Source organism: Cydia fagiglandana, chromosome 15, assembly GCF_963556715.1.
Source record: "Cydia fagiglandana chromosome 15, ilCydFagi1.1, whole genome shotgun sequence".
NCBI lineage: Eukaryota > Metazoa > Arthropoda > Insecta > Lepidoptera > Tortricidae > Cydia > Cydia fagiglandana.
The window spans coordinates 17759445-17785549 of record NC_085946.1 but is presented as its reverse complement, the minus strand read 5'-3'; the positions used below and the strand labels follow the sequence as shown (position 1 = coordinate 17785549).

At 36.4% G+C, this 26105-nt stretch overlaps 1 protein-coding gene across 1 annotated transcript in view; it reads left to right on the top strand.

Moving 5' to 3' along the window:
- LOC134671509 (disheveled-associated activator of morphogenesis 1) overlaps window positions 1-26105 on the top strand; it is a 108163-nt gene that overhangs the window by 4005 nt on the left and 78053 nt on the right. The window contains exon 2 of the mRNA XM_063529375.1: window positions 3258-3388. Coding sequence (XP_063385445.1) covers window positions 3341-3388 — 48 coding nt within the window. The 5' untranslated portion in view covers window positions 3258-3340. The remainder of the gene's footprint in view (window positions 1-3257; window positions 3389-26105) is intronic.

Below are 26105 nucleotides of genomic sequence, written 5' to 3'. Positions count from 1 at the left end.
CGAAATCTTATTTCATTTAAACAAGCAATCAAAACACATTCTGTACCGCAGATGAGCGGTAAGCGCACTTGCCCAACAAATTAAATTCCACTTAGTATTCCCAATCAGAACCTGATTGGATCTCAATCAAAGTCTCAACAAGTATTAAAGAGTTATTACGTTGCACAAGCGTTACTACACCAAGGGCTCAGTACAATTTCACTGGCCGTCTTCTCGCGCCCGGCGCCATATTGCGTAATAGACAACTTTTTTTTTCTTTTCCGGCCGAGCACGTGCGCTTTCAGCCGAAATTACCGGGAACGTCGAACCCGGAACGTTGAAAATGTTTCCGAACGCATCGGGCATTGTGTTCGTGCCGCGTTTTGTTTATGCTTCAGTTACGTCAGTCGAAATAAATGCTGCTCTGCTTCGTAATATTATTATAATAATATCGTAATATTATTGTTCAAATTATGACAACATTTAGTATTTCTAAATATAATTTCTTAACTTGGAAGAAACGAAGTTATTACTTCCTGAAATTGACATGACAAATTGAACTGAAGTGAAATTGAATTTCACGTAATCCTAGCTAATGGGTACTTACAAACAAGTTGATTTGCATCTCAGTTTGCTTCGAACTTAGTATGGTAAATTGGTCGTAAATATAAATGCAGGTTTAGCGCCAACAAGAATTTAATGTATTGCCGTAAGTCTAGGCACCAATTACATTTTATTACCTAGAAAACTGTTAACCACAGAATATAATAACGAAATACAAAGTTGGTTTACACATATACAATTAAATTTTAATTAATGCAAAATGAAATCCCAACCGTTTAGTTTTTGCATTATCATCATTAGATCATTACTATGTGAAAATGTTTTCTATAGGCGGTTTGTTAGATAAGTTACAAACGTTTTCCTTCAATTATAAAATTCAAGACGCACGTACTTTAATAGTAATATTCCTCAGGTGAAAGCAGACCTGATCAAATACTGTTATGTCTGTTATCAATTTGAAAATGATTTGCCCAAAAGGCATGAAATTGCTCAGTGCGCGCGCAGATATTCTTTCAATTGCCAGTTGTGTCTTGTTCTCTTTAGTAAAGAGGTATAACAACCAATTTCACGGAGTTGACAAGTATATTGCGTATATTAAACCGTATTGCGTAATTTTCATTCATAAAAATTATATCACGTCACTAGCCAAGTAGCCAGCTAATAGAAATGTTTTCCTGTAATTTTTTGCAGAATCCAGAAGTCTCAAAATGTGTAGGTATACGAGTAAGTAATAACAGTATTTTTAAATTAAGAGCCGGCTGAAGAAATGAAAAGGTAAATTTCAAATTCTGGGTAAAAAAAGGTTTTTTTTTTAATAAAGTTCCGTTGGGATTTAGCCTATTTAGAAAAACAAAAAACTTGAAGATAAAAACGCTAGTTAACTACTCATTTTACACATTCTGCCATATTATAATAATATGATTTAGGATACGAATGACAACACTTTCACACAGAAACAAATATGATTGAGGATATGAAATACAACACCTACACACAAAAACAATCGCGGGCAGTGATCTACACACAAATACCAAGAGTAACCGAGCATAGGAATGCAATAATTTCACTGTTACGCGGCCCATACATATTCATACCGATGCGGTAAGCGTATTGGGCTCAGCATTAACACAAGTAAAAAAAATTGCGTCAACTAAGCTAAACTGCCGAATTATACTATTAAACGTTGCGGTTTCTCTCGTGCCTAATAGGGTTATATTTACATATTAAATTGATTTGGGCGTCGTACCGTTAATGATTAATGTAGTTTTTTAATTGTGAGTTTGAGACAGTTTTCAAATTGTTTGCTATTTTACTTATAAGCGTTTACCGTTGAAGATAATATCATAAGTGGTGATAGAATTAATACTAATTAATTAAATTTGCATAAACTTACGACGATATGACATCTTTGAACTGTGACAGTAAAAACTTGATGAAAAGATAAGCAACTAGAGACGACTAGCAAATCCTAATCGTCTGCATTAAAAGATAAGGCATCTTTAGTGTTGATGAGGAAAAATATGCTTAGTAAACGTAGTTTTCTGTATTCAACAGTATTTTCTTTTTTCTTTGCGTTTCACCATAATTATGATCATATTTGTGCTGGCGTTCTAGCTATTGGGATATCACTGACTCAATTATTGATCAATATAAAAATAATGGACCTTGCAAAATATGCAGGTATAGAGTGTTGCAGTCTCATAATTGAAAATTATAACCAGTTAATGGAAATTGTGTGTGATATTGATCTGACTGGCGTCGGCACTTAGCAGAGGTTGCGACACACTTATTATGCACTAATTATAACCGTACGGTTGACTAATTTGATCGCTATCCATTTGCTATTGCAATGAAGTTATTGCTTTGCTAGAAAAATAATTATATACGTAGTAAAGGCCGCGCAGGTCATTGACATATCACAAACAATTATTTATTTTAGTTTGAAATCCCTATACAACACTAGTACACAAAAGAACAAACAATTGTCTTTGTGTACCTTTTCATCATATCTTCTAGTGATGCAAACAAAAAGTGTTTTTAGGTACGTTCAGAAACGCAATTTTAGAGAGAATTCCTCGTAAATATTTTCCTTACTAATATGATACAGTCGCAAGGCACGAACTAATCATAAGCAAGAAACGTATAATTAATAAGTATATCGGCAGCTCGTTGACGTTATTCCGCCAAAGCCTATTAAAATTAAATTACCCACTGACAGCTTGATAAATTCACGCAAATTAGCAGAACCCGACCAAAGGTATCATTTATCCAATCACCAATCGCAACTTTGCAAAGGCTAATGAATAGTGGAATTACTTAATCTATCTGTTCCGCTTTCGATTTTAATTGTTGATAATAGATAGCGGGATCATCGTTATATAGTTTACTGTTATTCGTATTACGTTTCTTCTGTTAATGTACTATTGTCCTTTTGTCCAGCGAATTGAATTGATTTGCTGTTACCTTATTAAGCTTAACGTTAAGTATTTTCGTTTTGGAGTTCTGGCAACTAAGCATTATACTTTTGGTAGTTGGGATGACCATGCTGAATTTCCTAGCTTTAAAAGTGTTTCGAATACCTATTTACTATCTGACTCATTCACCTACATAAGTAAGCATCTTTTCCTTTTAATATCAACTTCACGTGTGTGCGGATGAAAATTTCTAAACTGTATTTTACGACATCAAGAAAAAAAATATTGTTTTATTTCCAGTGAACTTTAGTTAATAGATTTAACAAACCCAGTGATGACGATGTGATATCTACTAGCACCGGACAAAATAAGAGATCGACAAAATGTGCAGCAAAGATCAGATTAACCATATACTCGGGAAGATCAATGTGGTAAGTTTATTTTATTTTACGACAAGTTTTGAATACTGTTTTGATATTTAATTCTAGGATTAAGGAAGAATGGGTGTTCTATTATAATTACTTTGTTTTCGAAATGTGGTCGGTATATTTTTAATGACTGTTACGAAAAAATATTATGGTTTATGTTAAACGTAGCTAACGACCCTTATAAGATAAATCTGACTGATAAAGCCATTTTATTACACACATATTCATTTGTATGAATTACCAAATGGTTGTTAATGGTAATGTTTAAATACAATAACTGATTTATGACGTATCATGTTACAGAATATTGATTAACAAACAAAAACAAATGAAGTGCTCCATCAATAACGAGTAGCATTGAACTGAACAAAATGTAATTTGATTTGTAAACAAATGCTGCTAATTGTTTAACTGCGCGAAGGCTAACAACAAAAGGCGAGGTTACAGGACGAGTTAAAACAAATGCTTATAGAAAAGAAACCGACCCTATGTGATTTTAGAAGGAAATAATGCGGCATTGACCTTTTCGTGCTGGAAGCGCTGGTGGCCTAGCGGTAAGAGCGTGCGACTTGCAATCCGGAGGTCGCGGGTTCAAACCCCGGCTCGTACCAATGAGTTTTTCGGAACTTATGTACGAAATATCATTTGATATTTACCAGTCGCTTTTCGGTGAAGGAAAACATCGTGAGGAAACCTGCGTACATCTGCGAAGAAATTCAAAGGTGTATGTGAAGTCCCCAATCCGCATTGGGCTAGCGTGGGGACTATAGCCCAAGCCCTCTCGCGCTCGAGAGGAGGCCTGTGCCCAGCAGTGGGACGTATATAGGCTGAGATGATGATGATGATGATGACCTTTTCGTGAAAGTACAAAATTCTACGCTCCGAGGCACGTTGAAAGATGAATAGGGCTTTGCGCCCTAGGGTAGAACAAAATCTGAAATGGATCTCGCACTTGTGCCCTAAGCACAGGGCAAAGAACCTTTTATTTAATCTCCGGTCATTCCTCCCAATACAGACACGTTGCAGGTGTTTGCATTAGCTAAAATTTTGCAGATGGCTGGCTAGGTTTCACAATGTTCGTGTTCATAATTGTATTTTAAAAACCGTGGATAAATCTATAATGGCATAATTGTCCTTTACGATTTCTATTAAGCAACGGTAGCTGAAACTAAATGCTCTCTGTTTAATCAATTAACAATAGATAAACAAATACGCAATCTCATTGTTGTTTTGAAACAATACACAGAAAAAAAAAAGATCAACATAAGTTAATTAATCTGCAATATGTTTTAGTACTTACAGGTTGTTGTGCTAATCGTGGTTTAATATTGACAGATTAACAACCGTGATGATCTCAAGGCTTCATTGATGGTACATTAAATCATTTACTGTCGATTAAATCTTTGCCATCAAGGTGAAATTGTGAAGAGTTATCGGTCAAACATTAAACTGTTTAAATGTATCCATAGCAGTAGGTATAATTAAGAACGTGAAATGAATAAAGCTTACCTTCAACGTTTTTTTCAAAATCATGACATAAAATCATCCAGATTTTGTATCTATAATAGTGAAAGAAGAAACTACTCTAACCTATTTACAAAATTTGCTTCGTAACTTCTCAGTATCTTTACATGTTCATAAACTAGAATGTTTCTTTCAACTCTCGTTCTCGATGACAATTCACTTTCCACTTGAACGTAAACTAGTAGGTACTTATTAATCCCACGATATCTTCGTGTTAATGTTAGGCCAATAACACGGTCATGATCGGCCGTGATTCAGAGTAAATCGGAGTTTCTACAAATGTTCAAGCGTCTTGCAAAGTGACGTTCCAATTTTAAATGTATGAAAATATGTACCAATGTGTTATTTATGTAATTATGTGTGATAATATTAATAATTTTAATTGACCTTTGGTTAAATCTACCGTCTTCCTTTCACTGGTAAATATAAGTAACCATTTTACAATTTTGGCTCTTGGCAGTTCTTGCTTAACACAATTAATTGTAATTGTTAACTATAAGCGTTTCGTTAAATCTAAATAATAAACAATATTAACTCTTATTCTCTTGACATAGGTTTTAAAATGTATACATATTTATAACAGTACGTACATTGATGTGTGTGGCCAGTTCAGGTGCTCGATCAAGTCCAATAGCTTTAGGCTTTGTCCATAATGGTATTGCATTTCTAATTAAATTACTACTTCAATTGCTAACGGCTTTTCTGTATAGACCGTTTATTGGCGATTACATCTTAATGCGTAATAAAAGATAAAACATTTATCTACATCAGCGGTCGGCAACCAGCAGCCCGCGGGCCGCACGCGAACCTCTCACTTGCGGCCCGCGAGCCTCCCTGGCTATTTTGAGTATTTTGTATGTAACATTGACAAATGACAATGTCTGATAAAGTCATAAATATTAACAAAGTGCGGCCCGCGTCCACTTCGTTAACTGCTATGTGGCCCTTGGCTGCTAAAAGGTTGCCGACCGCTGATCTACATGATACGTTTTTGTTTGTATTATATCCTGAGGTGGTTTTGATACTTTTGATGGTGCCAATATGATTGAATCTCTCCTTAGAGAGAGACTAGTTCAATCTTATTACATCGTTGGTGCGATCGTCTGATCAAAGTATGAAGTTACCAGGGAACACGTATGGTTTTTATGTGGCGAACGGAACCACCCAGTGTGATTGCACCTTTGAATGTTTTGTAGGAAATATGTTGATGATGGCAAGCTACGTCTTTAAAATTGTTGGTTGTACGAGTATTCACCTCTAACAAAATGAATCCTTAACATTATATCACCGCACTGGGTTAGATAGTAGAGGTAGTTGCAAAATATTTAGGAAGCAATTTGATACTAATCTTTCCTAGCCTTGTATATTTATTCCACTTGCTTTGTGATTTCTACTGTAAGATTTTTAATGAACAATTTTTGTTGTGGTTCAAGTTACAATGATTGATCGCGGTCGTTATGTCACGCCCGACCTTTGCGGTTTTAACATGTTCTGCATTCCGTCTTGTCTGATCAGTGTCAGTTTTAACCCTTACGCCATTCAAAATACAACCTTATAGCAGTTGTAATACAGTTCATGGTTTCTTTGGAAAACTCAGTGCATTGGTTTGGAACAGCGACCACAAATGCTCCGACGTTTTTATAATTACATTATCTCGTTTGGGGTTTCGCGTTTTAGCGTTTAGAGGTTGTCTTGATCGATTTAGTTTAAAAAAGAAGTTAAATTCTATGTTTGTTAGTTAATTATTCATATTCAGCTCCATTAAGATTTACGATTCGTTCCTTGCTGTAATCTCGATTCTATCGTTATAACGTTGAGCATGTAAATAAAAAAATATTTGACCATCAAGATGATCTTATTCTTCGACCTACAAAAACTCCATAAGTCCTGTGGTGCCCCCTGAACATTTGTCATCTTTACTGTCACTGTGATCTTACTGTTAGTCATTATGGTGATTGATGTTTACAGTAAGCTTATGTAACCTGTAGTAATTTCCAGTGCCATCTTCAATAGGCAAGAATTACGTTAATGACAAAGAGAGTCGTGCGGCGAATACTCTCGTTTGTTGCGTGTTGTTACTACATTGTTCTTGTACAGATTCTATAGTTCATGTCATTCTAATATCACTCTTATTACTTGAGCTTTTAAGTCTTCTTTAGTATGAAAGATTTTATAGTACACCATAATAGATCTGGTACGCAGCTTCCGAGCGAGGAATTGTGATTGCATTTACACAACTGCCGAAATTAGATTTACGAGGATGAGGTGCAAAGAGATGTGTTGGTGTTGTCCTGGAAAGGTTATTGGCCTTTCTTGTTTGGGGTTAGCTAGCATAGAATACAAAGTAAGTTCCAAGAAAAACAGTAAATTAAAATAATTGTTTCGCGGTGAACCGATATAAATGTTATGCTGGGACCTTGAGGTAGAATATTTTCCGTTGATTATAAATTATTGTTTAATATAATATGCTTCAAGGAAAGGCAGGTTTGAGTATAAATGCATATGAATAAGAGTACCAATATATATACATAATTTAATTCTTTGGGGTTATCTGTTAATGTTTGCTGCTAGCGCCTTGCCCTACGAATCAGGTAAAAAAAGCACTTAGCATTTTTTTAAACCCACACTTTATTGTAGTAGAGCCAGTTTGTTTGGCCAATTTACTACCGAATCTATCTTGCTTTTATACCAATTTTGTACTTACTAAAATAACAGGACGCCTGGACAAATTAGGGGACTCAAACTGTTATTTTAGTATCTCTGATATAAAGACATGGTTTATAGAAGGAATTTTGCACTAGGAAATAATGGATCATTGCAAGATTTACTGGGCGTAACTGGAATCCATAAAGTACATAATATCTAGGTTTCCGAGTCAATTGCGAGACGCCGTTTTACCGTCACTCGTTTAGAAGTTAGTGATCAGATGATAGTGCAGTTGTGGGATGGGTCGTTAATTCCAGATCACGACTGCTTTGATTGTGTTGCGATAATTCACCGTGAAAACTGTTGCGTGAATATAATTCCATATCCATACCAGTCCATTTTAAAATATCCGAAGAGAATTGACTTTACCTTACCTTAAAATGTCCTACCTGCTTTTAAAATTTGTACCAGAGCTTTTGAATAAAATAAATTGATCGGTATTTGAACATTTCTAATGAATTTTTTTTTTTTAAGTAAATACGGTAGACGACACCATTACAATGGCTAATACACTGGCGATCAGCAAAGTTGTTTAACCCGAATGTTGTTAAAAAATTGACATATATAAAAACAAAATAAACAAAGGTGTTTCCACAAAAAATGAGTCACCTTGACGAAGTTATTGTTTAACTGTCATATAAACAATGAAGACAATGCATTAATGAAATCAATTGATACGGCTCATGGAGCAAATTGCGAGTAACGTGAAGTCACCGGTAGCCAGTGATTTATAAACATCAACAACGATAAAGATCTGAAAGTAAATACAATTAGTAATGTTGGTTTGCTATTCCGCCAATAATATACTAGACAATTAGTGACACCCGTAGAAATGGTAGAAATATAATATAAACCTGCTCAGTTGGTTGTTCAGCTGCTCACATAACATATACACTTGAAGAATTCTACGGACTTCTGCTGTAATTATCGTCTTATTGACATTGAGCTAAAATTAGACCCTTTATCTAAGAATTTAGTGCGATCTTTGCTATTACAGTATCCTCATTCGTAAAATGCATATGCGTGAAACACTTTACACATTCAAGGCACCTTACCATTGACGAAAGTTTTAACCGACATTAAACCTAATTGCAAAGAGATAAGGTTTTTTACTGGTCACCGAATCGTATGATCGACGTGTTAATGAATGCCCCAATTAGCTGCCTGTTACGTTAACCTTCGTGGATAGTTTTATTGTAATATTTCCACTTAGGTGCTTTGAGATTTGGTTATACGGGGTGTTTCTAAAACTAACGATGATAACCCTGTAGAACATGAGATATCGTTTTTTTAAACGTCAGCGATTACCAGTAGTTTCAGAGGATTGTATGGTTTTAGTCTACAATATTTTCTTGTTTCTTTGTGTAGCCGAAGATTCCCCAATTTATACTACTTATTTGAATCCTCTTAGAGAATCTTGCATATCATTATGGGGTAGAAGTTAATTTTAAGATTTTTTCTGGTCGATGCCCGTAGTTATTGTAACTGCTCTTTCAGTCCCCGGCGTATAATAGTTGGTGCTAAGAACACCCGCTATATCCATTAGGTTTTGTGAATAAGATACAACTAACTTGATAAAGATTACATGATAGAGATATATGAAGTAACACAGCATAATATATCGTACTGACCTCTAGCTATACTATTGTACAGGTGTATTTTTACATGCTTCGTTAATTTGTGTATATATTGAGGTTTCTCTTGCCGTAATCAATCATTGATATTAGTGTCATTGCCCAATACATTAGCATGTCCTCGTGTGCATACAAACATTTTGTTTATTTATTTCGTTTATATGCCGTTGAATAAATAATCATTGGTATTGTAGATATCAATGTCGTCATCATTCATCAATGACTACTGCATTCCAATAAATTACAACTGCGACTCTGGTGTGTTTGTTATTTATTGTTTTGTTACCTATACCCTATATCATAGTACCTCAGTCAGTTACTGTCCTGGCCGGTTTCGACCACGGCGACTGTTGTACTGATTACTGAGAGCGACGTTCGTGAGCTCTCAGGCAGTTGATATAACCTATTGTAGCAGCAAATGTACTGCCACATTCACTGCAAGTCAGCATACCAACAATTTTTTTAATCTTTCGAGAGTTTAAGAGCATGTTAGAGTAAAATCTACCTACTAGTAGATATTTCATTTACAGGGACATACCACATGAGTATTCATACAAACTCGTGCATAACAACAACGCTTATTCCATCCACAATGAGGCAACTGCTGCAGTTTTGAAATGGTGCACAAGCTAATGGTGCAAAATTCGCAATTATCCAGCTACGCGTTGCGAAGGCCTGTCTCAACTTTTGTGCAAACGCACAACAAAACAATTGGACTATTCCGTCCACTTGCAGGATTCGTTTTGAAATGTAACTTTTGAAAGTAACTTCCAGGGCCCCATGATACAGGCTCAGCCTAGTTTGGGTTCCGCCAGACATTTCTTTTATGTATAAATTGTACTGTTTAGCAATAAAAATATTTTGATTTTTTTGATTTTTGATTTTGAAAGATGCATGTGGTTTCGGGATCTTTGTCCACGCAATAAAATGCATGGCATGGTAGAGAATGTCGAGGAAGTTGACGGTACAAATCAAAATTGTTTGCCGCGCCTAAGAAATATTTCATAAATATATTTGTGGAAATTCTTACAAAACATTGATCATACCTTAGTGCATGTAACTATCAAATATTGTTATTTTGGGAAGGTTGTGTAAACAAAATAAATAAACCTTTTTGTCCAACACACGCTCACAATTGAAATGATTAGCTAAGAACTTTCGATTTCATCTGCATTGTTCTGGTTTGCGTTGTGGTGTCGTTTTTCTGCCTGATATCGCTTCGTTGAATGCAGACCGCTCCATACGTCTTCTAAATTCACTTTTACTGTTCTGCTCCTGCTGTTTCAGTCATGATTAAACCTTTCAATTAAGAGACAATTAAGACACAATGTGTTTGGTACTGCAAGTATAGACTCTCTTTGTTTCTTAATTTCTGATATTTTTGTAAGATAAAAGATTATTAGTCCTGTATAAAAGAGTCTTTGAATGAGCTTTTTTCTGTAGCGGAATCTTCAATATGTTAATATAAAATTTTAACGTATTACACCATATCTACTGTTTGTATTTTATGAAACATTTCGAGAAATCGATTGCGATATGTATTTGCGATATTATTGTCAATGTCTTTTGCGTTGTAAGTTCACAAATGGAATTATTAATACAAGGTAACAATGCCTCCGAATTTTTACGTGAATTACCTTAGAATAACTTGGCATCAGTCCGAACTCCGATCATTATTTACATATGCGGAATGTGTTCAAAGTTTCCATAATGGAATATTAAAAAGATATTTGTATGTAGATTTGTTTGCGATATGGTGATCTTCCTTAAAGTGACTTTTTGTTGTTATCCAAAATGTTTTTAATTTAAATTCCTTTCCTTACCATTCGTCTCGGCGAGTATATATCTTTATAGATACAAAAACAGTTTCATGAAATCTAATAACATGACTTTAGTTTACTTAGCTAAAAAAATCAAATAGACATCCTCATCTTGTGATTGTGTGGCATATTATTTAAATCCATATGCTAGTTCTCTGAAGCGATCACGTCTAACAAAACACATAAATTAATAGTTTCTTCAATTCTTTTTGAACAATTTCGCAGCAAACAAATATTTTCTCACCCATCACTCCCGCTGTTTACGATTACGTGCGCAAAACATCTCATTACACGTGATAATGCATTCCTCAGCCCGAACGGTATGTCGCTGAATTCGAATTGTATCGCTTTGACATAAGAAATTTATCGTTTGTCACTTGATGCGGTGACAGGTGTTTACGTGAGAAGAAAACGTACAAGTTACGCAGATACCATGTTTTATTATAAGTTTTCCTGTATCAAAGCCTGCAATAAGATGCAAAGCAATTGAGTTATCTTATACCGTAAATGCGTGCGTCAACAACAGCAGTAAATATTTGATTTGTTTTTACTCAGGATCTTCTGCTGGAATGATATGAGCATATGAGTGTGCCGGATAAAATCTCACTTTTTCACAAATAAAAATTGAGAGATACGCATATTAAGTTTAAAAAGTAACCTATAATATCCGTATATTTATAGCAGGTATAGTAAAGCTGCTATGCTATTTTCAACCACATGCTTAGTTCTTATAGTTACATAGGTAAATGGGGTTGTCTTGCATATAGATATAGGTGTATGTATAAAGCGAAATATACACGATACATGATTTGTCTTCCGCTTTGGTGCAACGATAGCCAAGGCGAATAAAGTAAATTATACCTACCGAGCCATTTAATGTACCGGAAAACTCAATCTAAGATCAACTGAGCGCGTGTGATCCGATAATTGATAAAATTCCAATCGATATTAATTAAAGGTTAGCCACAGTTTTTATAACAACTAGTCAGTTGCGTGACGTTATTGTTAGTGTAAATAAATTCACTAACCATGTCTAATTGCATGTGTTCGTGCAACATTCTTATGTCCTGTCAAGTGGGAAGGCCAATAATGCAGCGGATAAAAATATTCACGAAAGTGAGACATATTGCATTTAGAATTGGGAACTGTTAATAAATATATACCGAAAGTATGTCGGTCATTCGTATGTAAACAGTAAATTAAATTGAATTACTATAATTTTTGGATTCTTGAAGTTTTTATTTACTTCCTAATCTAATGCATCGAAACACACAAACATTAGGAAGTTAATAAAAACTTCGCCTTTAACTGTTAATAGTCACTCACGACATTCTGTTGAAATATTAAATCCACTTTTGTACGATTCCGTACCCAAAATTTCTTAATACATAGGTATATAATAAGTACCTCTATAACTAATGCAGAAGACGAACTAGTGTTTTTAATTATCCCAATAAAGTTCAAAAATTAGAATAGAAAATTTCACTAAAATCAGATTAACATTATATTTACCAAGTTCTAGATCCGGTGCGAATTGGGCAAAGAGAGCAAGAGCCACTTCACAAAAGCCAAGTGACATTTCATTTGTCAGTCTGTCTGTAAATGCTTTATTGCCTTTCTCGAAATTCTCACCAGAACTTGTTTATGCATAATTGGGTTGTTTTCTGAATGCCAAATCAGTTTGATTGTTTGTTTATACTCGGCAGGTGATTTCTTTCAGACAACGATGGGAATGATTTAATGAACACAGTCTTAGAAGTCTATAAAAATAAGTAAATGTTTGACTAAATATTTACTGTTGTGTTGTGATGTAGAGGAAGCGGTGGTGGTAGTGAATCTGACGTCCATCAAAGTCTAGCTAGTAGTCTGTTAGGTACTAATGAGTTTTTCTCAACTGTTAGGGTCTCCCCTGATATATCGACGTGCATACAGCAAAATTAGATACGAAAAAGCTGTATGTCCGCGCAATAAAAGCGAAAAAGCCGTGGACGCGTCCGGCCGATGCGAACCGAGCCGAACGACGACATTTTTGCTCTTATCGCAGACATAAAGCTTTTTCCTATCGGATTTTGTCGATTCCGCGTCGACATAATATGTATGTGGGGGAACCCTTATTTTATTTTGTATATGTGTATTTATCATTTGATATTTACCACTAGCTTTTCGGTAAAGGAAAACATCGTGAGGAAACCTGCATACATCTGCTAAGAAACTTATAGATGTATGTGTAGTCTCGAACCCGCATTGGGCCAGCGAGGGGACTATCGTAACCGCAAAAATCCAAGTTCGCAAATTGCGGGGATTTTTCTCTGTCACTCTAATTACGCCTTCGTTGGAGTAAAAGAGAAAGATCCCCGCAATTTGCGAATTTCGGTTTTCGCGGTAGCCGCTCTGTGCCTAGCAGTGCGACGTATATAGGCTTAGGTACACGATGAAAGTATATGATGGCTCCTCTACACGATGGGCCAACGCCGGGCACTCCAAGGGACGCATTTATGCGTTAGAGGGAGCAAGTGATATTGCTATCTCATTCTACCGCATGGCTGCGTCCCTTGGAGTGGCTGGCGTTGGCCCATCGTGTAGAGGAGCCATGAAACATTTTGAGTTATACGGTTACCTACCTGAATGACGGTGTATAATATAAAGTTTGTTTACTTCCTGTTCAACACATTCCCTCCTCATTTCGAAACGACATAACAAAACATTAATCTACAATAGGAAGTTCGAGTAGCTTAACTCGTAAATAGATTACACAACATGTCAGCCGATACGCAACGATCAGTGCTAGATCCGGTTCCGATCCGCCGCAGACGTAACCGTGCGGTTTTGTTTTATTATTGGCCACTGTGTGAAGTGATCCCCGTTCATACAATAAATGCTCATGACGACTTTTTTTTTTATTTGAATGACTTTTGACATGTTTGTGACGTTAGTAGTGGACGAAATGTCACCTTGCGACGTCATGGAGATCAAAATTCTTACCCCCTTATTCATAAAACTCAGCAAACCTTTGATAAATTGTGTTACTTTCAAACACAAATGTCAAAATAACGGGTATGGACAAACAGTTGATAAGCGTTTATGAACACCTCAAATGATTATTTCTATCATAAATTGCGATCCCGAGCTATACTCTGTATCTTTAGGTATTTAAATAAAAGTAAACAAACAATTTGTACATTTTCGGGTAGTTGCAATATTTATTGGTTAACCAACCAAATACAAAACCGCCAGGATCTGCCACTGAACGACCCGACTTTAACCTACATTATTTGATCATGTAATGTTTTCATCTACCCTCAACTGGCTTAAGGAGCCATTTGAGGGTAGATTTTGTTTACTTTTATTTAAATACCTAAAGATACAGACTATAGTTAACGATTGTTTTCGGATTTTTGATTAGGAAGCACATTTTGTATGTCCTCGCAACTATTGTTTGATCTAGTTAAGTACACATTTTTACGTGTTAAAGATTAGCAAAAGTGTAAATATGTGCCCACTGCCCACCTCTACAGAATCTATGCACTCGTGGTTGTCATGATTAATTACGTACACTACAAACATTAGGTACCGTAATAATTTCGCGAATGTATTCGCAACTACAGACAAGCAGGCGCAGGCATATGCTGCCTCATTATAATTTAAATATGATCGCCATTACCACCGAGGCACGCCTTTTTTAAATCACGGACAGAACTGCGACCCGTGGACTTTGTACAGTCAGTCACAATACAGTTCTAGTCACCTTTAAAGGTGGCTGCTGGAGGTGAAACTGTTGTTTTTTGAATAAAAGTTTTTTTAAAAGTAGTAAGTCTATCTCATAAAAAGTAATTTTGATTTATCTTGCCTGTAAAGATTGAATTACCAATATCCTATAAATAGATCGAGCTCCGTACAATACATGGTACAAAAATAAATAAAAAACCGGACAAGTGCGAGTCGGACTCGCCCACCGAGGGTTCCGACTTTTTAGTATTTGTTGTTATAGCGGCAACAGAAATACGTCATCTGTGAAAATTTCAACTGTCTAGTTCGGTTCGTGAGATACTGCCTGGTGACAGACAGACGGACAGACGGACGGCCAGTGGAGTCTTAGTAATAGGGTCCCGTTTTACCCTTTGGGTACGGAACCCTAAAAAGAGAATTGGGTTCGAAAAATACTAATAAAATATATGATCATTTTGGCCCATGTGTCACCTAAGTCGTAATGTTTTATTAGTTACGTCATAATACTCTCCTCATGACTTGTAATTTCACCAAAAAAAATTGCGTAATTGCTTACATTTTGCTGACTGTACCTAGTAGGTACCTACTTAAGTACACATATTTATTTTGCATTCGCGACAGGGCAGAGTCGATTTTTTATGCACGCGCAACCGTCGACCCACATTACTTTTACGCACGACTTGCGAAAATAACGCATTGTTTCGAGATGTATGGCAGGTTGTAAAAAAACGTTTTATTGTCCAGTAACTGTGTATTTTGTTTTAGTGCTTTTGGAGACGTTACTTGGACATTGTCCCAAACTTTCGCGATTTTCACAAGCTTTGTGCAAAGAAAGCTTGTATTTTAAGCTTTGCGACAAGAGTTTCAACTTCAGTTATAGTTTTCCAGCGGAATAGGGTCCTTATTCACATGGAGAAGAGGATAAAAAGACACGTTTAAACTTAATCTGATTGTTACTCGTAGTGAATCACGCTGTTCATGATGTAAGTACAACCTACAAGTCTTCGATGCATCTTGATACCACATCAATAAAAGTAAAAGAAAAAAAAATAGTCATTTTGACTTTTGAATTTCCCTCGTGGTGAAATGAGAATCCATTTGACACCAAGCTATTGCAATGCAGTTTAAATGTCGAGGTCAATATATAGCGCGGATGATGAAATGTTTATTCTTATTATTCAACTACCTAGATGAAAAAGATAGCCCTGTATTTTAATAACAAAACTTCCGTGATACCCCTGTATATTGCGAATCATAAAGAAAACAGTAGGCCTAGCACATGATTTGCGCGACAGTATCTCCCGGCGACATAGACTACTCGTCTTTTACTAACTACGTTAACAAAAGAGGGACGGGTATCTATCTGGCCGCGAGATCCTGTCACGCCAATCATGTGCTAGCCCGGCAGAATTTCACAATGATGTTTCAGCTATAATATTAAAACTTAATCAAAATTATAATTAATCTGTCATTGCTAACATTAAACATGCAAGCTGATAAATGTCTGCATTTAATTAAGTTCATGTTTAATTATGATTTGTGAGTTAATTATGTTAATTCCCTAAAATATCAGGTATTTGATGAATAAATTGGCTAACGAAAATGAATGGAATCCTTGACACTTGTCCACTCGAATGAAGCATTCCGAAAAGGAAATTACTCGAATATAGTATGTATGCTTAATGATAATGATGTAATTAAATGAACATCAATCAGAGCTTCGGCATTTTCGTTTTTCTGAACAAATATGCTAACTTGGATTAGGTGTAGTTGTGTAGTTAATGAGTTAATAATGTATTTAGCTACTTGTTATAAATAAATGAGTAGATGAGATAATAATTGGTTAGGTAAGGATAAGGGGAACTACGCAGTGAGAGTAACACTTGTGTGACATTTTCGGATCGTGGTCCACACTGATAATTTAAAAAATACCGATGGTTAGTTAGTAGAGGGTTGGGTTTGGGCTTAATAAAGGGATCTCCATTTTTAAATTTTTGACCCACTTATAAAATATTCTCTTATATCATAGTTATTAGTATTGTTTAACGTTAAACATATAGGTGCCGCTGTTAGAATGCAATAATGAAACTACATAGTTTTATTGTTTGTCATTGTGTAATTTAACAAAATTCCTGCTTATCACATTATAATTGGTGTAAATGAAGGCGGATCTCAAGTCGATAAAACACTAAATTGGCACAGACGTCCCATCGAATTACTCGCAGAGATAAGACTGCAGTTAATTGGTGTTGTCAACCATTCGTTCGTCCTTAACTACCCCGCTAGACTGCCGCTTCATTTATTTACCCTTTTGTTCATTAAAAAGGTCTACTGTGGGCTTAATGGAGGGCGACATTTATTAACGACAAAGCGATACATTAATTGGAATTAGTACTTAAAGATCGGAGTGATTCATTTAAGAGCCCTATGTAAACAATATACAATGTTTGCAATACTGTCAAAGATATGTTTACATTTTTCGCCTTATTACAAAGGAGTATGCTGGTGCAAAAGTGGAAACATATCATTAACGTCGACTGTACACATATACCTATATTCAGTTTACTCGTATATAAGAAAATCCTTTGCGTAATGCATTGTTTTCCTGGTCCACATTCGGTCTCACCTTATCCTAGCCGGGGTACCCATAAACATGACATCCTTAGACTTTTAGAGTTGGGCTGGTCTAGGCGAGACTAAGTTTTGTTACTGCTAAGGAGGTCGCATCATGAAAACGGTAGATAAAAAGTATAGTTTAGCATTAGAAAATGTCCCCAAACTAATGACGCATTGTTTTCCTTGTCCGCGTTCGCTTTGACCGCATTTTAGCCGGGCACCCATGGACGTGACATCCTTTTAGACCTTTAAATGACTGTAATGTAAAAAGAAAGAAAAGTCTTAAAGGAAAAAAGTGAGATTACTATTAAGAAATTACATTTCCCCATATTGATGACGAAGTTTTCCTGGATTTCCCATTCGCTTTCACCGCATCCTAGCCGGGCACCCATGGACGTGACATCCATTGACATTTAAAAAAGACAACCATTTAATTTTCACCATCTTCATTTTTATGTCTTTTACATATTATAACTCGCATTCTTGACACATAGTACAGGTGTAAAGTTGAAGTATTAGAAAATTCTCCCAAATCTAATGACGCATTGTTTTCTTTGTTGACATTCGCTTTCACCGCATCCTAGCCGGGCACCCATGGACGTGACGGCCATGGCGATCGCGGCCCACTGACACGGACGTTTCACGGCCGCAGGAAAGTGCGCATTCGATACACTTTTGGTGAATCGATAGACTAAACAGTAAAAAAAGGCGTCTCTTTGTGGAAAGGCACTTTATGAGGAACCGTTAGGGCCCCCCCACATCTGGCGTCTTTCGAGCGTCGGCGTCTACAATTCTACTGCGCAGCGACGTCATTTTCCATAGCGCTGGACCGACGCCGACAGACGCCGGCGCTCGAAAGACGCCAGATGTGGGGGGGCCCTTAGCTCATGACATATTTTGTGTCGGATTTGAAACAGAAATAAATAATTATTTATGTTAAAAAAGTGATGTTTGGTATATCAAATTACCTCGTATTGCGAACTTACCATCTTCTTACAGAAAACAAAAGAAGGAGTCGCAAGTTCGAATCTCGCACTAGACGGCGATTCCTTCCATTTTTCCTTCTTTTCAAAAATATCTGTACAGAATGTACTTTGTTTCTAATACCGTTTTACTATAGCACCTTCAAACATCACAGCGCAGATCGGTACATATCATCCGCTCGATCGGACTTGCAACATTTCGGCAAAATGTCGGCAAAAGTTCAAGCGAACAATGCGTCGGTCTGTTCTGTGTTGAAAGGATTCCAGTGGGTGTGCATGAATTAATTCTAGAAATGTAGATTTAAATGTTTTAAATACTGTGCAATTCAGGAGTAAAATTGCCATATAAAAAGAGCCGCATTCCCATTTGTCGCGTCTCACGTTTGGCGGCAGGGACAAATGGGAATGCGCCACTTTTTCATATGCAGTGTCTATTCCCATCTGTGTCCGGCGGGGACAAATGGGAATACATTGAAAAAGTGGAATAACATGACAAAAGTCTCTACAAATACTTATAAGTATTCGTATGTTTGGGTCAACCTGTAGATGTAGTCTAATTTTCGAAATACTTTTATGGCAGTTTAAAAAAACTACTTATTTACTGTTAAATAGAAGTACGCCCCAAATAAACACATTTTGTAAGATAATTACTATTTAAAAAAAACATATGACAAATGAAATGCCATAATACCTTACTATTGCTTTTCGCAATCGGAACAGTTAACTTTGTCGTAACATAAGTAATTGAATCTCATTGATAACACATTGCAGCTTGCTCTCCTAACTCTTACTATACTTGTGACATCATCAATTACCTTATTTCAGCAGCGAGTGACATTTGCTAGAAGTGACGTCATAACGAAATTAAAATAAGACGTATCTTAACGCCACTTGCACCATCCCACTAACCCGGGGTGAAGAGGTTAAACCGTTCACCCAGTGTCAAATGGTACTGGTAACCATGGTAACTCCAGGTTTAACCGGATAACCCCGGGTTAGTGAGATGGTGCAAGTGGCGCTTAGAGTCCATCGAAGCTAACTTTGCACCGATGTGCAGGATTTTGTGATCCCTTCCTACTGGAACTACATATGTCCAAATATCATTGAACAATTGGTATCTATCAATTATTCAATGCTGTTTGGGCATAGTTTAGCGAAATAAATCACAAAAGAATTCCGGAACTCCAAAACTTAGGCATTCAGAAAGTTAAAATGTTGTTGACAGTTTTTTTTGGAGTTGGATCCTTTTCCCCTTATTACATCGATTTACCCATGAGTGCGCCAGAATTGTACGTTTAACTCTTTAAAATAAAAGTAATAATTTTGCTACTGTCTTAATTTTGGTCACTGGTCTAACTGTCCGCGAATCGATAGCGACAAGCCCCAGTTTTTTTGCCTCTGTTAAGTGTGCGCGGAATTCCTGTGAGCCTGTCACACCGCTTCCTAATGAGTCGCACCCGCTTGCGTAAGCGCACGCGCTGTCACTTTTAACTTACAAACTAGTTGTTGGCTGTTTATTATTATTTAATAGTCTAGATTTTAGGGCTCCGTACCAAAAAGGTAAAAAAGAACCATTACGATGAGACTCCGTCCGGCTGCATATTTTGGGATCTACTTACGCTAAATCAGATGCATTGAAAGTGGTTTTTTTATAGGAGCGGCACCATACATTCCACGACTCTTTGCTTTCCGCACACGGCACACTCTATAATCGACAATTTGTATATTGTTGCTGGGTTTCATTTTTTTTAGCCTGTTTGTGTGTTTAGGGTTTCATTAACTTTTCTAAATCCATATAAACATCTTATTGATTTCGTATATCCATAAAAAAATATCCACAATGTCCATAATAATTTTTTTATCTAGCTTTAAACCTAGCACTTAGTTGTTAATTTTCTTGTATCACTTAAATATCATTTAATTTACGTTTAAACCTTACATCTTATTATTGCTTTAGCTACCTACTGATACTTGTGTGTGAAAAATTTCTCTTTTAACATTTAAATTAAGCCACTTGGCAATAAAATATCCATGAATATATAATGTAGGTAGCTAATATACGAGAATAGATAATATTGTAAATTATGACTGTGCCAACTTTTACTGTGTTATTCGAGAATGCGAAAACAGAAGTCTTCTCTCATTTCAATATTAAACAACAGGTTTTGTGTGACCTTAACCTCAAAGGTGATAATACTGACGGTTTCCGCCATCTCACATGTAAATAAGTATCTAACGTAACGTTTTCACGATATATTCAAGACTGAATAAGCACTTGACTCCTGTACTATCATACCAGTCACTGTCAATGTGTCTCACATCTCATATCCTAGCGGGCGGCGTCACACACAAGCATAGACCGGTGTGTAACTGACCTATCCATCTGTGCCAAAGGTTACGCGCCCCATTGGTGCCTGGGTTTGGACATCTGTTAGCCTGATTTACGGGGAATACAGCGGAATTGGGGACATAGCCGTGTTTAGGGAATGCTCCCGGTACTGAGTTTGTATGGTGAGAACCGGGAATTCCCGGTTCCGGTACCGTGTTTGTGTAGAAAACCGGTACCGGGAGCACTCCCTAGCTGTGTTGTGAGGGGAGTAGATTGTCATTAGGAGTAGGCGGGTTATCTGTACAAGTCTACTATCATATCTGTCAATGTGTCTCACTTCTCATATCCTTCACAATCATGCACAAACCGAATAGCGTAGGCGTGTAACTGACCTATCCCTCTGTGCCAAACGTTACGCATCCAATTAGTGCCAGCCTGCCTGGGGTCGGGCATCCGCTAGCCTAAATTGTGGGTGACAGCGGGATTGAAGAATAAATAATAATTACGCTCTAGGTATCCGAAGGCAATTGGTTCATAACGTTTGGCACTGGTCCCACCGCGAGCTAGTAAGCTATGAGCTATCGGCTATAAACACGAACAAAAGATAAGCACTCCCGTGTAAATAAAAGAGACACGGCGATATTTATAGTTACTCGCCCAGCGGTGAGCTATAAATATCGCCGTGTCTCTTTTATTTACACGGGAGTGCTTATCTTTTGTTCGTGTTTATAGCCGATAGCTCATAGTTTACTAGCTCGCGGTGGGACCAGTGCCTTTATGAGATATTGGTTCATTGGTTAACGATAAAGTAACGCGTTAATTATTCGTTTTGATTTTGTCAGACAATACAAATGTTAATAGATGTCGCTAACAGGTAATTTCCGGTAGGAAGCGTGTCCGGGTTCTAATATGCCAGAATTAACTATTCTATCTAATAGTTATTTTACCTAATATTATATAAATAGCCTATAAAATATCTCTTACACTAACCGTAGGTACTAACTAGAGATGCACCGGATATCCGGTTACTATCCGGTATCCGGCCTATCCGGCCATTATTTTACTATCCAACCAGATACCGGATAGTAACCTACTATCCGGCCGGATACCGGATAGTAATATTGCTTGATTTCGGAGTAAACAAATTGGATTTAAGAAACAAACACTGTCATAATCGTACTTGTTTATTGTGTATTATTTTAAAACCATTTATTTAATCATTCCACTGACTTGCACGCGCACTCATTTCGAACCTAGAAATGAGTCCGCGCGAACGTTTACTAGGAAACAGGTCAAACCTGCAGAATGCGCACCTGAAAAACCGAAATGTAGGTATAGTTCCGCCGGCCGAATATCCGGCAGCCGGATACCGGATATTCGGCCAGTGTCCAGGCCGGATATCCGGTATCCGGTATCCGGCCAAACAACTATCCGTTGCATCTCTAGTACTAACTATTAATTGCTCCATTTCGCTCATAAATAAACAAGCTGTCAAGCCAAATGGCCCTACTGACAATAAAAGTATTCATATAACTTATAAACGCAAATAAATAATCTATTACCGTTGCGTCAGCGGAAGAAAGTTGATCGACAAGCGTTTTGCAGTGTTGTTACAAGTATTGATACGTAGATTATTTCACTTTTACCTTCCGAATACAGTTAGATGAGTTGATGTAAGTGAACTATCTTGTAGGTACCTATTTATATTTCGTTTTATTTAGCATTAGAAATAAGGTAAACAATATTGATGTCTTTTAATTGAAAAACACATTTTAAAAATAAGTTACGGCAAATATGTAACAATTATGAATCTAATATGATCATTTATATTCTTCTGCTTTCATAAATGATATAGTTACTGATTTTTAATAAGCGTTTTTCAATTAAAAGATATGCCAAAATCGCTTACCTTCTTCCAAGTTCTTTCTAATGCTAAAAAACGAACTGTAACTGTACCTACTTTTCATCTCGGTATCTTTTTTACCTCAGTCACATAATCACATGAACTAGATATTTAGTTATAAGAAGCTATTAATAATAATGATACCTTAACAAAACGTGACTTTCGTTTCATGACATGACGTAAAGAAAAAAAAATTTTTTATCTATGTAGGTAATTAATTATAATCCGCGCAGCGCTTATTGAGAGCCAGCCAGAGGCAGACATTTTTATTGTAAGTAGTTGCTTGATATCAGGTCTGTATTTTTACATTTGCGTGCACTAGCAACGCAACTTCGGTTGTAAATTTGTAATCTTATTTACTGATCATTATCTTACGACGTTGACACTAGCACCTGTATCGCTGTCACTTTCACTCTCCCTGACGTTAATATAATATTTACAACGTTAATGTGCCAAAAGTGAGTTTAAAGGCTCAGTCGCTCTTCAAATTCTGACGGTTCGCTTTCAGATTTAGACACATTGCCTAATAAATATGAATTCCATAGATCTGTCGGCGGCCGATCGTAATGTTCCTGTGTATTGTTTTGAGGATAGTCACATTAAACAAATATATAGGTAAGATAGGTTCGTTAGGTTGCTTCAGATGCCCGAAGGGCAAACTGCTCAGAAATAAGAGCCCCGCGTAGCGGGGCTTTGTCGACTCAGGGAACGAGTCAAAGATTTTCACGTTTCACGATATGCCTGATCTTACGATCGGCCGCCGACAGATCGATCAAATGCCGCATGTAATATAACTCGCATTGCGTTTTCTCATTGTTTACGGGAGCCTTGGTTATCAGTATCACACTAATGGGGCATTTCACGCCAAGCGGGCAGCGAAAAAAGTGTCAGGTCATAGAATTTGCTGAAATTTGGAATAATTATACTACTCGATATTCTAAAAATACGCATTCTTTTTTTTTTTATTTGGCACCGTTTCCGGTTTGGAAGCATTTAAAAAATGGACGAAAATTGAGGAGAGCATTTTACAAAAGCTGATGCAGCTATTATTTAATAAACTGAAAAATAAGTTTAATATTTGTTTGTATACAATTTTAATTGCTTTATCTTGCAGTTATAACAATTTTGATATTTTTTAATTTTTTCATACAAAAAACCGGAAATGAAAATTTCAAGTCAAATTTATATAAAGTTCGGTATTTTTGAAAATTTTTATTTTTGCCTCAAAATGTAGCTTATAGTCCATCAAAAATACATGGAAAGTTTGAGAGTGGGATCTGCATTAGTTTCGGAGATACATGACCTAAAGTGCAAACGTGCCGGTCTGAGCGTCGTACTGGCGATTCCTTAGTTACCCAGTCAAATAAAGGTTTTGACCCTGGAATGACAAATAATAAGCTGGAAACTCGTATAACTACACCTTCGTTTCGGCGGTCTTTAAATTACGATAAAAGTCATAGAAAACCTCATATTCGCGCCGGAGTTTATTCAAGGTCAAAGGTCACAAAAATTGCTTTATCACAAATATCAAGGTTTCTATACCTCCAACGATGTTTACATATAAATGAAGATTGTAGAGCATACAATTTGAGACAAATCATGTTCAGGGCATTTTTCTCGATCCTCAACCGTTTTGTAGGAATTGTCGGATAATTCGGATATAGCCGGCGCAAAACGCGTAGCGGTCAGCCATACGCTCCGTAATGCAAGTTCACCGTGAATTCCGGTTAATAATAACTTCTATGAAGTTATTTATTTCATAAGATGCTATTTACGGATCATACGCTGATTTTAGAACAAAAATTGTCTCTTCTGTGGACAATAGTTAACAGCTTGTGTGCATTTATGCAATCATTTTATGAAATAAGCTAATATGTAAAAGAAGTAAGAAGAAGTAGTACCCCTTCATTAGGATTAATTAGAAAATTAGGGTTTGTTGCCTCTAGTGTCCGCAGAAAAGAGGTAAAGTTGAAGTACAAATAATACAAGTAAACATTTCCACAATATTTTATTTAACTGGCGATGGAAATATGTATCTTTTCGATCTGTCTTCAACATTTGCAAACGTTGACTATTTGTTGGTTTTACATTGAGTTAAAATTTGGCATATTTATGAAAAACCAATGACAATGCAATATTTTTAATGACATTACTACATAGGTTAAAACAAAGTCGCTTCCCGTTGTTTGTCCCTGTGTATTTTAAATAGACAGAGTGATTCAAGAGGACGGTTTATGTATAATTTTATTAACCCGTGCGAAGCGGGTCGTTTTTAATGTATAAATAAGAATATATAATGACATCAGCCCTTCATCATGGCCATAAAACATATTCGCAGAATTGAGCAGATAACTGAAAAAAAAGTACAGTCCGCGATAAAAGCTTCATCAAAATCAAATCAAATCACACAAGCTGTTAACTATTGTCCACATGAGAGACAACTTTTGTTCTAAAATCAGCGTACGATCCGTAAATAGCATCTTATGAAATAAATAACTTTATAGAAGTTATTATTAACCGGAATTCACGGTGAACTTGCATTACGGAGCGTATGGCTGACCGCTACACGTTTTGCGCCGTCTATATCCGAATTATCCGACAATTCCTACAAAACGGTTGAGGATCGGGAAAAATGCCTTGAACATGATTTGTCTCAAATTGTATGCTCTACAATCTTCATTTATATGTAAACATCGTTGGAGGTATAGAAACCTTGATATTTGCGATAAAGCAATTTTTGTGACCTTTGACCTTGAATAAACTCCGGCGCGAATACGAGGTTTTCTATAACTTTTATCGTAATTTAAAGATCACCGAAACGAAGGTGTGGTTATACGAGTTTCCAGCTTATTATTTGTCATTCCAGGGACAAAACCTTTATTTGACTGGGTAACTAAGGAATCGCCAGTACGACGCTCAGACCGGCACGTTTGCACTTTAGTTCATGTATCTCCGAAACTAATGCAGATCCCACTCTCAAACTTTCCATGTATTTTTGATGGACTATAAGCTACATTTTGAGGCAAAAATAAAAATTTTCAAAAATACCGAACTTTATATAAATTTGACTTGAAATTTTCATTTCCGGTTTTTTGTATGAAAAAATTAAAAAATATCAAAATTGTTATAACTGCAAGATAAAGCAATTAAAATTGTATACAAACCAATATTAAACTTATTTTTCAGTTTATTAAATAATAGCTACATCAGCTTTTGTAAAATGCTCTCCTCAACTTTCGTCCATTTTTTAAATGCTTCCAAACCGGAAACGGTGCCAAATAAAAAAATAATAAAAGAATGCGTATTTTTAGAATATCGAGTAGTATAATTATTCCAAATTTCAGCAAATTCTATGACCTGACACTTTTTTCGCTGCCCGCTTGGCGTGAAATGCCCCTAATGCAGATCCGCGCGCCGCTCCGGTGTGTGAGTGAGACAGCATCTATATACGTGCATAGCGAGGTCTCACTCTCACACCG